The sequence below is a fragment of the Vipera berus genome (assembly GCF_964194415.1).
Source record: "Vipera berus genome assembly, chromosome: 2".
Taxonomy (NCBI): domain Eukaryota; kingdom Metazoa; phylum Chordata; class Lepidosauria; order Squamata; family Viperidae; genus Vipera; species Vipera berus.
Genome location: NC_138203.1, coordinates 26211990 through 26228424, shown reverse-complemented (window position 1 = coordinate 26228424; position 16435 = coordinate 26211990). Strand labels below are relative to the sequence as shown.

Below are 16435 nucleotides of genomic sequence, written 5' to 3'. Positions count from 1 at the left end.
GATGCAGATATAACCGCCTGGAACCAGCCTCGTGTCCCCTCCCGAGCCGCATACACCAGCCAGGAAGGGCACGGGTCCAATAAACATGTGGAGCTCAACCTCCCCATAATCCTGTCCACTTCCTCCGGAGTCACAGGATCGAACTCCTCCCAGATAACATCGACAAGACCACCCGTGTCCTGATCGTCAGACTTTGCCCAGTCGGAGTCCAAACCAGTCCGAATCCGAGCGATTTTGTCCGACAGATGTTGACTAAACTCCTCGGCACGACCCTGCAAGGGTTCCTCTCTCACCTCCTGATTAAGGAGGGAGCGGGTCACCCTGAACAGGGCGGCCGGGCGATTATCTGCGGACACGATAAGGGTAGCGAAGTGATTAGACCTCGCTGCCCTTATCGCTGCGAGATAAGACCTAATACAGGTTCTTAGTCGCAATCGGTCGGATTCAGATCGGCTGGATCTCCAACAGCTCTCTAGGCCCCGTCTCCGACGCTTCATCTCCTGGAGCTCCGCGGAAAACCATGGAGCCCGCTGGGATCTGCACCGGGTCAGGAACCGCAAGGGTACAACTCGGTCAAGTGCCTCCGTGGCTGCCCTTTCCCAGGCTTCCACTAAGGCATCTGCCGAGCTGTGAGCAAAGGAGGCAGGTGGGGACCCCAGCGCTGCCTGGAACCTCTCAGGGTCCATTAAGTGCCTGGGGCAGAACCATCTAGTTGGTTCCACATGCCCACGGCAGGGAATGGCAAAACGGAAGACCAGCCGCAGGAGATGATGATCGGTCCATGACAGGGGCATGACAATTGGGGAGCCCCCACCAAGATCATCTAACCACTGTCCAGATAGAAAAACCAAATCAAGGGTGTGGCCTCCCACATGAGTCGGTCCATGAATTACTTGCGTCAGGTCCATGGCCATCATGGAAGCCATGAACTCCCGAGCTAACTCAGATGATCCTCCCAGGGATGGTAGATTGAAGTCACCCAAAACCATAAGTTTGGGGAACTCAATCACCAACCCCGAGAGGATATTGAGAAGCTCAGGCAGGGCTGCTGCTGTGCGACTAGGCGAAAGGTACACCAGCAGCAAGCCCAACTGCGCCCTAGGACCACATCTCAGGAGGAGAGACTCACACCCGACTATCTGGAGAACGGTGGCCTCCCGCGGACACAAGGTCTCCCTCATAACAACCGCCACTCCCCCGCCCCTACCCTGAGCCCGAGGCCGGTGTAGCACCCGGAAACCTGGTGGGCAAAGATCAACCAGAGGGATACCACCCTCTGGGCCCAACCAAGTCTCCGTGATGCAAGCCAGGTCCGCATGCTCACCCTCAACCAGATCCCGGATGAGAGGAGCCTTATTGACAACGGACCTGGCATTCAAGTACACCAGCTGGAGCTCAGGTGGCTGCACATCCTCGCTCTCGGGACCTCGGGGCAAAAGCAGAGGGCGGAGCGCCTCACCGCTTGTAAATAGCGGAGATGCCCTCCCAGATGTCGATACGGCTCTCTGTTCGTACACCTGCTGCCATTCCCTAACGTCGTGGGAATAGGTAATCCCACGACCCGCTCCAGAGCTCCGGAGGCAACCGACCCCCACTCCCCCCCACGCGATCAATCCCGGACCTGGCCTGAACAACGGTTGGTGGACTCCCCCCCATTTCCAACCAACCACGAAAAATTCCCACCCCCCTCCCTAACCCCACAAAAAATTTGACTAAAAAACTAACCAGGGGCCTCTTATTAAATTTGTACCGGAGGCCCCTGTCCCTGCCCAGCCATCTCTCAGGGTCCCAACAATCGGGCCCTTCATCAAGATGAGAAGTGGAGAGAAAGGCGGGTCGCACCCAGGAAGGGGGGGCACCCCTGAGGGCGAACAAGTCCGTGCCGGTGTAGCAAAGGCGAGTCATAATTGTCCAAGCAAGTCCAGCAGAAGGCAGTCCCATAATTAATTAATTAAATAGGAGGATCTAAAAGAGAGGGTAAGTGGGTGTCCAGACCACCAACCCAGCTCCACTGCCACTCAAGCTGGGTGAACCTCTAGAACAGGGCAACCACCATCCTCTCACAACGGTCGCAGCTCTGATCCAGGGAGTAGCCTGGAGCACACGCCCAGGGTAAGGCATACCCCATAGATCTCTCACCTCTAGGGGGACAGCAGATGTAAGTCTAAGCCACTCTCTCACCGTGGCTTTATACCCGGGTCCTTCTGAATCCTTTGGGGGCACAGCAGACAAAAGAGTTAAGCAGCTGTTCGTCCGAAGCAAAAAGCCTGATGGATCATAAGGTAGCAAAATCCCGGCTGCTAATGTTCTTCTCCGTGGGAGGAGAGGGTCAGGCGATAAGTGGGCAAGCAGGGGAGGAAACCAAGATCCCCGCTGATCTTCCGCTAGGCCGCAAACTCCATCCAACCGGTCTCCCAGGGCATGAGCGGCATAAAAATAATCTATATCGCCCAACCGTCCGCGACATAAGCCGGCCACACTCCGCCACTGGGCCGCAGGTCTCCATGTCTGAGCGGCCACAGCCCTCTGGCTCACCTCCACACCAGCCACTCCAGACGCCACCGCAATTCTTCCGCCGCTCCACCATTCCAGGTGTTGTTCCCAGCTGCAACTCCATGGGACCCAAACATCAACAGATTGGGGCCTTCCAGAGCGCGGCCTTCCAGAGCGCGGCTCCTCCGGGCCTTCTAGGGTCTTCCAGGTTCCGACAGGCTCCATCGGCACCAATAAGCTGATGATAGGTGCCACACAGAGCACAGCTCTTCCGGGCTCCTCCGGTCCGACCAGGCCCTGCTAGGCTTCACCGGGCTTCACTGGACTTCACCGGCTCACCCGAGGCCCTTCCGAGGGTCGCCGAGGACGCCGAGGACGCCGAAACTCACGGAGTACATGGAGGACCGCGATGCCGCCGAAAATGCTGCCGCCGCCGGAAGACACCACCGCCAAAGAACGCCGCCGCTGCCAATGCCGAAAACGCAGCCGCCGCCGCCGAGAACGGCAAACTGACACTCCGGGCTTCACCGGGCCTCACCGGCTCACCCGAGGCCCCTCCAAGGGTCACCAAGGACGCCGAGACTCACGGAGCACACGGAGGACCGGGACGCCGCCGGAAACGCTGCCGCCGCCCAAAAACACCGGAAAACGCTGCTGCCACTGCTGAAAACGGCCACTGCCACTGCCGAGAATGGCAAACTGGCACTCCTGTTGTCTTTCCGCTCCTAACCCACCAACACAGAGGGCAAAAAGCGCCTCTGTGGGGCTCCTGAGGGACGCCTAACAGCTGGAGCTCGCGGACCTCAGCCTAGCACGTCCGCCATCTTGGGCATGCTCAGAGACTGTAGTTCCCATCTTCAAAAAAGAAAAAAAATGGATCCAGGAAATTACAGACCTATCAGCCTGACCTCAATACCTGGGAAGATTCTGCGTAAGATAATCAAATAACATCTAGAGGCAAACAAAGTCATTACTAAAAGCCAACATGGGTTTGTCAAAAACAGATCATGCCAGACAAATCTTATTGCATTCTTTAACCAAGTGAAAAAAGTAGTGGACCAGAGGAATGCTGTGGATAAAATTTTACTTGGACTTCAGTAAGGCATTTGATAAAGTGGATCACAACCTCCTACTTGATAAGATAGAAAAATGTGGGTTAGACAGAATCACCACCAGGTGGATTCATAGCTGGCTGACCAGCAGTACTCTGCGTGTGGTCCTCAATGGAACTGCATTTACATGGAGGAAAGTGTAGTGGGATGCCCCAGGGCTCTGTTCTGGGCCCAGTGCTCTTCCACATCTTCATCAACAATTTGGACGAAGTGATAGATGGGGAACTCATCAAATTTGCAGACGACACCAAGCTGCCAGCAATAGCCAACACTCCAGAGGACAGGCTTAAGATACATGAGGATCTGGACAGACTTGAACACTGGGTGCTATATAACAAAAGAAATCCAGTGGTGAAAAAAGTAAGGTTCTACATTTAGGCAAGAAAAACCAAATGTACAGGTATAGTATAGGTGGTACCTTGCTCAATAGTAGTAACTGTGAGAGGGATCTCAGAGTCCTAGTGGACAATCACTTAAATATGAGCCAGCAGTGTGCTGCAGCTGCCAAAAAAGCCAACAGTGCTAGGCTGCATTAACAGAGGGATACAATCAAGATCACGTGAAGTATTAATATCACTTTACAATACTTGGTAAGGCTACACTTGGAATACTGTATCCAGTTTTGGTCACCACGATGTAAAAAAGATGTTGAGACTCTGGAAAGAGTACAGAGAAGAACAACAAAGACGTTTAGAGGTCTGGAGGGTAAAACATATAAGGAACAGCTGCTGGAATTGGGTATGTCTAGTTTAATAAAGAGAAGGACTAGGGGTGACATGATAGCAGTGTTCCAATATCTCAGGGGTTGCCACAAAGAAGAGGGAGTCAAGCTATTCTCCAAAGCATCTGAAAGCAGGACAAGAAGCAATGGATGGAAACTAGTCAAGGAGAGAAGCAACCTAGAACTAAGGAGAAACTTCCTGACAGTTAGAACAATTAACCAGTGGAACAACCTGCCTCCAGAAGTGGTGAATGCTCCAACACTGGAAGTTTTTAAGAAGAGACTGGACAGCCATTTGTCTGAAATGGTATAGGGTTTCCTGCCTGAGCAGGGGGTTGGACTAGATGACCTCCAAGTTCCCTTCCAACTTTACATTACTATTACTATACTCTATGGTGGAAATAAAAATGTAGGGGAATAAACAGAATACTCAGTGAGCAGGACTACAAGGATATGTGATGTCCCTTTGGTTGCTTAACACAGTAATGGTTAAATGTATAAGGAATATTTGTGGTGATGTTAGAAGTGTATTGGTTGAGAACAGGTATACACATATGCTTTTGTGAACAGATAGTGCTGAATTGTTGACTGAGAACTTGAAAGACTTGCAGTAAATATTAGAGGAAATGTATTATACAACAAGGAATAGGATCTGAAAGTGACTGCCAAAAATATAGATAGCTGTGTCTGACAGGGAAAATAGCATTATTACAAGTTATATATAAATGGTGAAACAACTAGAAGAAATAGATGAATTCATGTATCTTGGGAAAATATTGACAAAAAATAGGAAATGGAAGAAGAAGTGTTGAATGTGTAAATTCTGGAAGAATGATAGTAGTTAATATGCAGCCTGTTGGAAGGAATATTTGTTGAAAGAAGCAAAAATAACTTCATATAAGAGTAGGCTTCAATCGTTAAATGGAAATTAGATGGCTATGTTAAGAGAATCATAACAATCCGTTGATTTCAGTGGAATAGGATACTTAAATCTAAGTAGGCAAACAAAAAGAGAAGGGTCAAAAATGACTAAGTGCTCTGAATTGAATGTGGATTAGTACAGAAGGACGTGAATGACCAGTATGAAAGAAGTACACTGAAGTGGTATGGTACTACAGAGAATGAATGAGGACTGAAGTGTAGAACAAATACATGAAGGAACAGTAAATGAGTTAAGAATAGTGAGCAAGTGATCCTTTGATGGATTTGATGAAATCTTCAAAAGAGAAAGAGAGAGAAAGAGCTTTGAGAAAGTCAGGATGATGTGGAAATTAAGGCCTTTTGGGGTGACTGTGGGCCAGGCATTCTCTCTTAGCCCTAGAAGGAGGCAATGGCAAATCACTTCTTGCGAAGAAAACTGAAAGGATTAGTCTCAGGATTTATGTCTGGAGTCAATACTGACTCAAAGGCACAAAAAACCAGGAGATTTGAAGTGTAAAAAACAAAACGCAGTGTATGAAGCAATATATGGATGAGGTAAAAGCAATGATAACTTGCAAGTATTGAAATGTATGGAGAAATACAATGAATGATGTTTGTGTAAAGTAGTATTAGCTACATTTTCATTCCTTTTCACTCTTCCTACACTCTATATATGTTGCTTACCCTGAAATGAAGTAGTGTGATGGGTATGTATGTATGCATATATTTCATATGAGAAAATGAAGTATGTTGAATATGGAAATAAGTTAGCTGTCATGCATATTTATTTGAAAATAATTTATGCATCTTGCTATAACATAACTATATCATTTGGCAGCACGTATTGCTCAATGCAGCAGAATTTCAGATATTTCTGGACAACACTTTCATTATGTATTTAAACAGTTTTTACCAGCAATCCCTATCTGAATTCTTATTTGGTCAAAGTTGTTTGGAAGCATATACTGTACATACAAATCAATTTATGTAATATTTCTCACTATTTCTATTGGCACCTGCTGAAGAGCCAATTAACCCAATCTATCAGAATATATTGTGTGCATTCATTCTATTCTTAATTATTTTTTGTGGAAAGAAAATATGGGTGGGGAAAATACAAAGTGGGTTCTAAGTGGAAAATGATGACCCCCTACTTTTCTGGTAAACGCCCATCAGTGAAGCAATTACACAATATAGCTGGAAATTAACTTTTAAAAACTTGTTAGATTGGTGAGCCCAGGGATACCTGTGGCCAAACCCTCTCTTTCTCTAAGTCTGTAGCCAGAAATTAATGGCTGAGCGTCTTGCATCATCCTCGGCCATGGTGTGATTTGTTTACTACTACTCTTGGATGGATGAACGCGAGATGCTTGGAAAACATTGGAGTAGAAGAACCAGTTTCCCCGGGGATGTTCGGCTCAACTAGAGGCAGGCATCTGTCGGGGACCTGTAATGGGGAGCCCCACAGTGGCCAGGAGACTAGAGGCGACGGCCTAAATGGCTCCTTCCAACTGCAGCTTTCTCAGCTGCCCGACCCTATGGACAACGTTCCTCCAGGCCTTCCTGTCCTCTACCATCTTCTGGAGTCCATTTAAGCTCACACATCCTGCTTCAGTGACTCCATCCAGCCACCTCATTCTCTGTCGTCCCGTTCTTCTCTTGCCCTCAACCTTTCCCAGCATTAGGCTCTTCTCCAGTGAGTCCTTCCTTCTCATTAGGTGGCCAAAGTATTTTGAGTTTTAGCTTCAGGAACTGCAGCTACTGGGTGCTATTATCTAGCAAATCGCGGTTAGGCGTTTCAGCGCGGTGCACGAACTACCGTGCCGGCCCGACCAGGTGGACTAGTCCCTTGGGGATTTCCCTCCCCCCCCCCCCCGTGTTGCGCTGTGTCCCCGGCTGCCGCGGTTCTTTTATCCCGGGGCGTAGGAGAAGTCCCATCAAACTTCGCGAATGAGGAGAGCGAGGGGTTCGTCCCCGTGGCCGGGCTGCGAGTGGGGAGTGCCTGTCTACCTGCCCCTTCCCTTGTTGCCGGCGTTCCTTCGGAGCTGCAGCTAGGCAGTCTCCGAAAGGATGGACGGAGGAGCGGCGTCCCTTTCTCCGCCTCAGCCCGCCGCCCGGCAAGGCAGGGAGGCGGCTTTCTTCCCCGCTCCTTGCCCACCCCGGCGGTAGTCCCAGTCCCGGCCGGGCTGCCATTGGCTTAGCGGCCCCATCCGGGCATTTGGCGCATCGCTGCTGCTCAGCCCGAGCGCTCCCAATATGGCGGAGGTGAGCGGGGAAAGCGGGTAGGGGCGCTGGGGTCCGGCCGGTTCCTGGGCGAGTTCCGCGGTGGGGCGGCCCCTTCAGGCCGCTCCGACACCCCCATAACTCCCTCCCGGTGGTCGGAGCCCCAGCAAGGGGCGGCTGGGGGCTGCTCAAGCTACTTGCAGCGGAGAAGCGCAGCCTGCGCGACTAGGCCGCGGCTGCCTCCGTCCGTCCGTCGGTCCGTCCGCCTCTAGCTGTCTGCTGAGCGCTCTGCCGGTCTCCACCCACAGTCCCGGGAGCGGAGAGGTCTCCTTTCTCCGGTTCTGCGGGGGTCGGAATCCGGGATGGAGATGGGTTGGCTGGGGTGAGATGAGGAGGGAGACGAAAGAGGCGGCGGAGCGGTGAGATTCTCCGACGGGCAGCCCGCATCTTTTGGTCGCTCCTCCTTAAGCTGCCCCTGTCACCTCTCGGGCGGGCCCGGCCGGGATGGAACTGGTGTCAAGGCCCGGGTCTCGCGTCGGGGACGAGGCGGAGGAGTTGAAAAAGAGGAAGGTTGGAGGGAGAGAGGCAACTCGGGCTGCTGAATGCGGAGGAAAAGGGAGCCTAGACGAGGGTCCAGAGGACCGGTGGGGGTGGGGGGTGGGGGAAAGCGATGAAGGGATGCTAAATAGCCGAAGAAGGGGAAAGAAAGAAGTTGGAGGGAGAAAAGGGGGGAAAATGGGAAAGTGTGTGTGTGAGAGAGAGATTGAGTAATTAGGAGGGGTTACCTTAACATTTTCCTTTTGTAAGACCACTTTTTTCCAAGTCTCTCTGGCCAGCCTATTTGTAACCTGTTTTTTCCTCCCTCTCCCATTGCTTGTTCCAGGCTTCCTTTGGGAGTTCCAGCCCAGGTTTGTCCTGTTCAGTTCCTTCTGTGATTCCAGCAGTGGGAAGCTTTTGGGTACGGCTGAGGGCCAGGGTACAGGCACATCTATCAAAGATATTTTATGTGTTTTCTTGATTATGTTAAAATGATTACTTGCTCCTTCATTGTCTGTAGTTGATGCTCAGTTGTTTTATCCTAAAATCACCTGTTTGGTTCTTACTGAAAGTATGAAGCTCTTTGCGGAGGCATTCTGCCCTATCAGTTTCAAATTATTCTGTTTGATTTTCCAAACATTTATTGGAATGTTTGAATATGCAAGAAGCTTCAATTTAAAATAACGGATAAAATTGTCTGCTGCTTCAGTGATCTGCAGACCTCCTGCTCCTTTATTAAGCATGATATAAAGCATACTTACTTGGAAGTAAGCCATTTTCATTACTTTGTATTTTGCAACATGAGTTAAAATCACAGTCTTGATTACCATATTTGCAGAAGTAAGTTGGACTTACTATAAAGTTGTTAATGTGGGCCTTAGACCCTGTAACAATGCACTATTTTATTTGTACAAAGAAAAATAATACAATAAAAGTAGGAAATGAGGTCAGATTAGAAGCTTTCAGTTCACTTAGTGAAAATTTGCCATTTTTGTGTGTGTGTGTCCTTCAACCTTATATACCTCCCCAATCCTCTTCTAGAATTTTTGTCAACTCTTTGGACTAAAGTTGCAGGGTGGATGCTCAGCTAATAGATGCTGTTCCTTCAAAGGAAAATAAAAGCAAATGTAAACATATTTGAAGTAACTTTCATTGACAATAATGGGACCCCAAAATCCCTGGCTAGAATAAGCTGTGTTTGTACCTATAAATATTGACTTCAGGAAAGTCGCATTGTGAAGCATTGATGTTAATGCTTCTTTAGTTTTAAAAAATAATCTTAATTTCTTTTTTACAGGATGTTAATGAACTAAATAGAAATGTAATTTTATGAATGGAAATAGAAGCAAAGTTACTTTTGTCAGTGAAGTTCAAGTGTAATTTATTTGTCTTATAATAAAATCAAAATAAAAAATACAGATATTTTATAAATAACTGCCTTGGTGGAGCAGTGGGCTAATGCCTCCTTAAGTAATGCCAGCTGCCTGCAATAAGTGCAGGTTCGAGTCCTACCAGGCTCAAGGTTGACTCAGCCTTCCATCCTTCCGAGGTAGGTAAAATGAGGACCCAGATTGTTGGGGGCAATAAGCTGACTTTGTAATAATGCCACTTGGCGGGGGGGGGGGGCGAAAGCCCTAATAAGCAGGCATATACATAGAATGAAGGCTATTGCTAAGCGCATTGATTTGTGCTTCTTAAATTGTAAGCCACCCTGAGTCTTCGGAGAAGGGCGGGATATAAATGGGATTAAAAGAAACATAAATGTATGAACAGTCTTATAACATGTCTTTGATCAACTTGTTAGACAGTACATTATATTTTAAAATGTTAACTAATTTGACTTAATATTTCTGGGTATAATTTTGGAATTAGCCCCTTTGAATTCAGGATACATTCTGATTAGACGAGTAGTTCTATGCTATCGAGGTATTCATCATTAAATATACCCATTTAATAATACATGTATATGTAAATATAAAACAGTTTCAAAGGCACTTCAAATACATTTTTCTGAAGAATTGTTAAAACATCTATCTAATGAAATTATAGTGCAGTGGTACACTAGGACTTACTTTATTGGAAATGAGTTGAAAATTCCAGTTTTTTTTTAACTTGGATCACCATGTTTTTCAGAAGTAAATCCACCTGATTGGACTGATAAGGTCCCCAAGATGGCTCACGACAGTAAGCACAGCCCTTGGTATGCCTACAAAAACAATGTGATAGATCTGTTGCTGTGTTCCAAATGTTGGCCATTTGTCTAAAATCAGTCTTGGATTCTCTGAATCCAAAGCTTTTTTATTTCGCCAAATAGCTCGGTAGATCAGTCTCATCAGCTACATGTGCCTGAGGGTTGCCTTGTTATCATCCATCTAGCAGACTGAGGAAGTGGCACATGATACCCCAGTTTACTCGCATCCCTTTAAAATTCATCTGTACAGCTGTAATACTTTATGCACATTTTTAGGAGTAAGTTCCATTAAATCATTATGGCTTACTCTGATAAAGGTGGGCACAGGTTTGTATTAACTTTAAAATGATGATGCAAATGTATTGTTACTTAAGATTTTTCATCTTACAGTAGTACAGCACAAATTTAAGATCAATATTCATTCTAAGAATCATTTAATTAAAAAAATAACATGAGCAAAATCAGCTGAAGTTAACCATTATTGATCACATCAATTTTATGTTTTCCATCAAGAATAAAGGCACTTAATGCTTAAATTTGGCTAGAATGTTATACATTTTAAGGTCTTGAAATTAGATTATTAAATGTCACATATTTGTCGTAATCATTTCTATCATGATTGAACACACTTTTATTAGTTTAAATATACAGGGCTCTGTTAAGTGCCATACATAATCATTTTCAAAGAAAAAAAATACTAAAAAAATAAAATAAGCTGTTTTGTATTTTATGTACATTATTGAAAATTACAGCTTGTTTAGACATGGTTAGTTTTGACAGTTTCAGGAAATTGGATTTACTTCATACAACTTTTATGTACAAGTGCAAATACTTTTGTTTAATAGGAAATGTACAATTTGAAGGCATTCTGTTAACTTACAGCTTATTAAAAAGAAAAATCATAAAGTTTCACCTGAGTTGAGTTTGACATACATGGTATACTCTTGGCAACAGGATAGAATTGGGTTGCTATTGGCTTCTTACCTGATATTTTTCAACCTTCCTATGTACCTTACAGCCTTGAGCTTTCTTGGTGGTCTCCCATCCAAGTATAAACCATAAACCATGCTTATTATTGTCATAATCAGCTAGGTGTTTCCACCTGCCCAGATTTATGATTTTAAAAAATGGCCATTCATTGTCAAATATCTTTTTCTAAATCTGCAAAACAGCACTGTATAACCACCTTCCCAAAGGGATATCCTGAAACCATTGGGGCAATATCTTCCAGAATTCCTAGCATTTCAAGGTCTAAGTAATAGTGTTTTGCACTGAACTGGTTCTATAAACACAGTGGAAACCATTTCTAACATTTTTAGATAGCTTTAGTCCTTCCAAAAGTTGTTCAGATAAGTTGGTAATTTTTTAACATTCTGAAATAGCGCTATTTTCCTGATACAGATTCTATGAGCTTCTACATACAAACTATTGTGCTTGCATCGGTTTCAGCACATTCAGTAATTCATGAAGTCAAAATCGAGTATCTAGGAAAATTATAGCTGCATTGCATAGCTACAGTGGAGTTAGGACTGATGTAGCTAATACTAGTACAGTATGTGGAAATATGATTGGTTCAATTTTAGTGCTTTTGACAAAACCTATAATTAAATTATTCTATTATGTCAGTTGAACGTGTTTGCTCCAGGGAAGTCCCTTCACTACTCCTATAGAATTGTTTTAAAATAAGAAGCATTAATCTAATATTCTCTTCGATTTACTCTGCAGAATGTACAGCTGTACTTAAAATCTATGCCATGGTTGATACATGCATGTTTGAGGCATTTAATTCTTGAATTTTGGTAATATAACATTTAAGATATTAGTACCGTTTGCTAAAGAAATTCACATTGTCTTTTTTTTAGTTGGCTCTCTGTCTTCTGAGGATCATGACTTTGACCCTACAGCTGAAATGTTGGTACATGATTATGATGATGAAAGAACTCTGGAAGAGGAAGAAATGATGGATGAAGGAAAAAAATTCAGTTCTGAGATTGAAGACTTAGAAAAGGTAAGACTTCTTTTCCTAGAAAGAATGCATCTATTCTAGAGGTTTGTTCTTAAACATCATTTGAGAATGCTGCATTCTGCAACTTTTGAGGCAACTATTTACACCACTGCATTACCACTACTATTTACACACTACAGGCCAATAAATAATTTCTGGGAACAGCTATTTAAAAAATAACTGGAAAACCTATTTACATTACCAATATAAATGAGGGAAAGCAATGTTAGTGCAACTTCTTTTTAGCTCCAAAGATAAATGTAATTATTATATAATTTGCATGTAATAAAACATAGGTTCTTTTGTGGCACTGTGTGGGGTTCTTGTTTGTTAAGAAAATACTTTTATTTATATTTCAATTTTATTTATGCATGCTAGATTGTAAACTAATAGTTCAAATTGTTAAGGGGATTATCTGTTTCAATACATAATGAGGTATTAATACATATTTTTACCAATAGCATAATTTCTGTTTAATTATTTAAGTTACTTTGTTCCTCAACACATGTGCAAAAGCATATGATCTTCTACAAATGTCAATTTATTTTCTCTTTATTAAAAAAAACAATTCAGGAAGGAAGCATGCCATTAGAAGATTTACTAGCATTCTATGGTTATGAACCTACAATTCCTGTTATAGCAAGTTCCAGTGCAGATAGTTCCCCAAGCGAACTTGCAGATGAACTTCCAGATATGACTTTGGATAAAGTAAGTACTTTTAGCTGTTATCCTAAAATGCAGGTGATTCCTAGGTTTTATTATTATTCATTCCATTGAGAGATTACATTCTTTTATTACCCGACTATGAACCTGAAATTAATTATTCTTTACATTTCAGCAGGTTGTAGTTCTAGGCATATTTAATTTGGAAGCCATTTCTATGAAAGCAGTGGGATGGATATGTGAGCAACACTAGCTTTCAGTAGAATAGCAGAATTCAGAATGAAGAGTGGACATATCTGTAGTATTGTACAGTTTTAAAAAAATAGATTATCAGTGCACAGTAAGATATTACAGCTTTAATGTAAATTTACACTAGGATACAATGTGACTACATCAAGTGCTATTTTGTATAAGGGTCTTTTTTTCTTTTTGTAAACCATCAATTTTTTTAAAAAGCAGGTTTTTAAATATTGTTTGGGAAACTGGTGTTCCAATTGTCTGTTAGCTAACAAAAATGTACATATGTATATAAATGCATTCAAACTCTTGTCTTTTGTCTATCCATCTATCCACATACCTATCCTACCTACTTACCATCTACCTGGACACATACGTATTCAGAGAAAGAGAGGAGTAAAATTTGCAGGGAAATTAAAGTATTCTATATGTTGGAAGCAGGTATTTCATAGAAATTAATGCAGAAGGTTTTGAATGATTTCTTAAAAATCTTTTTAAAATATTACTAGAACAGGATGAAATTCACAAGAAAGTTAGATAGCTATAAAGAGATAAAGAATAACAAATTTATTATAGATTAAAGAAAAGGATTTCAAACTAAGCTTTACTTTCTAACTTTATAAAAATACCCATATTTATTTTGTTTTGAAGCAGAAGGTAACAACATTGCCAGTGAAAAGGATTCTAGAGTGAGGTAGTTATATGACATTTTACTCAAAACTGGATTTTGCCCAAAGGAAAAGAGTAATGACAAAAATTGACAATGTTGGCTCAGAGCTGATTGTTATGTAAGATGTAGGAAAAAATTCACTGATATTTTTATTTTCATAAAAAATATAGTCCTTAAACCAGCCAGATAGATAAGAATAACCATAAAAATTTGCAGTTTCTAAAAAGAGACAGGAAAAAATAAGTAGTTGAACTAAGATTCTCTTTCAAGTTTTTTCTTCACAGATTGAGAAAACCAATGTAATCTGATTGTAGTGATTCCATGATTAGAGAACAGATATATTAGTCACTGAATCCAGTCCATCTGTCCCTGTCCATTTAGTGCACTAATGTACATTAGCGCACTACTGTAATCAAACAGCATTACAAATATTTTCCCCTCTTTTTCATGCAGAGACAGAGTTTGTTTGAGGATTTTGAATGAAGGATAAGGCATATTAGGCTCTTCTGCCCCGCCTTGGTTAATTTCAATATAACACCTTGAGGTGAAAAATCACACTGAATTGCTCCCTCCTGCCAGCTCTGGATTCTTGTTGAATCAGAACTCGGCTTTATTAGTTAATTCTTCAAGACATAAATGATACTAGTGATTGATTCTTTTGATTGTAGGAGGAAATAGCCAAAGACCTTTTGTCAGGAGATGATGAAGAAACACAGTCTTCTGCTGATGATTTGACACCATCGGTTACTTCACATGAAACAACAGATTTTTTTCCTCGACCTTTAAGATGTAAGGAAATATAATCAGTATCCCAAATTAGCTATATTAAAATTGTGAGACTGTTAGTCATCTATCTTGGTTTGAAGAACTAATTCTGCTGGACTTGGTGCATTTTCAAAATGTTATTTTATTCCATTTTGTTGTACTAAGTTGTTGTAAAAATAAAAGAATGTCATTGATAGGGTACTAACATGGTGCCAGAGTAAAGCTATGCAAAAGGAGAGAACTTTTCCTTCAGAGAATTATGATCCTATCTATAGTTTTGTGACTAGAAAACAGTGCTGTTTATAAATGAATATCAACTGAACTTTTCTTTGGTTTCATCTGAACTTTTTCCTCCAAATTCAGCCCCTTACGATCTCAATATTCTGGTTCAAGACACCCAGAGCATCTTTTACATGGTCTGGATTAACAGTGTATAATTTGAGTATTAATGTATTAATGATACCTCACCCTAAAGCAAAAGAGTTATTTCATATGGATCTTAAAAAACATAGGGGGTGAGAATTGAGCTCTGATATTCCACCCTCAGTAACTAGAGGCTCAGTTGCTTTGTCTCATAACTATTGACTAGAATTGCCCAATCAGAAATGGAATTACTGTAGAATTTATTTTATTTATTTATTTTATTTTATTTTATTTGTATACCGCCCTTCTCCCGAAGGACTCAGGGCGGTGAACAGGGACATAAATATCAAAATACCCAAAATACAGAAATTAAAAACAAATTAAACCCTAGTGCCCAAATGCAGAAAATAAATTACATTAAAACAATAATTAAAACAAAACCCATCAGATCAGGCCGGCTTGTACAAACAAATAGGTTTTTAGGTCACGTCAGAAGGAGCGAAGGTCGGGAGCCATCCGGAGCTCAACCGGTTCCTCAGGTCAGTCGCACCCACAGAGAACACCCTCCCCCTAGGGGTCACCAGACGGCATTCTCCAAACGGCGGCACCCTGAGGAGGCCCTCCCTGTGGGAGCGCACTGGGCGGAGGGAAGTTGATGCTGGTCGCAGGTGCTCCCTAAGGTACTCTGGACCCATGCCATGTAGGGCTTGGTAGGTCATAACCAGTACCTTGAATCTCACCCGGAAGGCAACCGGAAGCCAATGCAGCTCACGGAGCAGAGGTGTAATATGGGAGTATCGGGAGACCCCCAACACAACTCGCGCAGCTGCATTCTGCACCAGTTGGAGCCTCCGAGTGGTCCTCAAGGGCAGCCCCATGTAGAGAGCGTTGCAGTAGTCTAACCGAGAGGTCACGAGCGCATGAGTGACTGTACGCAAGGCATCACGGTCTAGATAGGGCCGTAACTGGCGCACCAGGCGCAACTGGGCGAAGGCTCCCCTAGTCACAGTTAATATATGATCTTCTAAAGAAAGCTGTGAATCTAGGAGAACTCCCAAGTTGCGAGCTCTATCTACGGGAGGTAATAACTCACCTCCCATAGTGAGAGATGGAATGATCTGAGTTTCCTGAGATGCTGGCACGTACAGCCACTCCGTCTTGTCCGAATTGTGCCTTCAAATCTCAGATACCATGCTTGGCAATATTGAATGCAGCCAGTAGGTCTGCATTTCCCTTACCAATCTCAATGAAATCCAACTAACAAAGCAATCAATGCTATTTCCATCCTCTGACTGAGTTTGAATCCTGTTTAAAAGAAGTAGATAGTTAGCTTTATTTAGGATTTTTTCTAACTGAGTCCATTTCATGTTCTCAACAACCTTCCTTAAGAAAGATTGGACATAGTTAGACACAATTTGTCTAATACGGCCAACATATTCCTTAAGAGCAGGCAGCATCACGGCTTCTCTCTGGGTACATTGATCACTTTCTAGTCCAGCCATACTTATCTTGCTTAGTCACAGAGAGGAATTAA

At 43.3% G+C, this 16435-nt stretch overlaps 1 protein-coding gene across 4 annotated transcripts in view; it reads left to right on the top strand.

The window, feature by feature from the left end:
* The window catches only part of MIER3 (MIER family member 3), a 52020-nt gene that overhangs the window by 22487 nt on the left and 13098 nt on the right, over nucleotides 1–16435 (top strand). For 2 of the 4 annotated variants that reach the window (XM_081318214.1, XM_081318213.1), the window contains exons 2-4: nucleotides 12061–12206; nucleotides 12777–12911; nucleotides 14442–14562. In XM_081318214.1, coding sequence (XP_081174340.1) covers nucleotides 12061–12206; nucleotides 12777–12911; nucleotides 14442–14562 — 402 coding nt within the window. Of the gene's footprint in view, nucleotides 1–7497; nucleotides 7513–8243; nucleotides 8429–10140; nucleotides 10208–12060; nucleotides 12207–12776; nucleotides 12912–14441; nucleotides 14563–16435 lie in introns of those variants that run through there. The other 2 variants (XM_081318215.1, XM_081318216.1) reach the window with 2 other exon arrangements.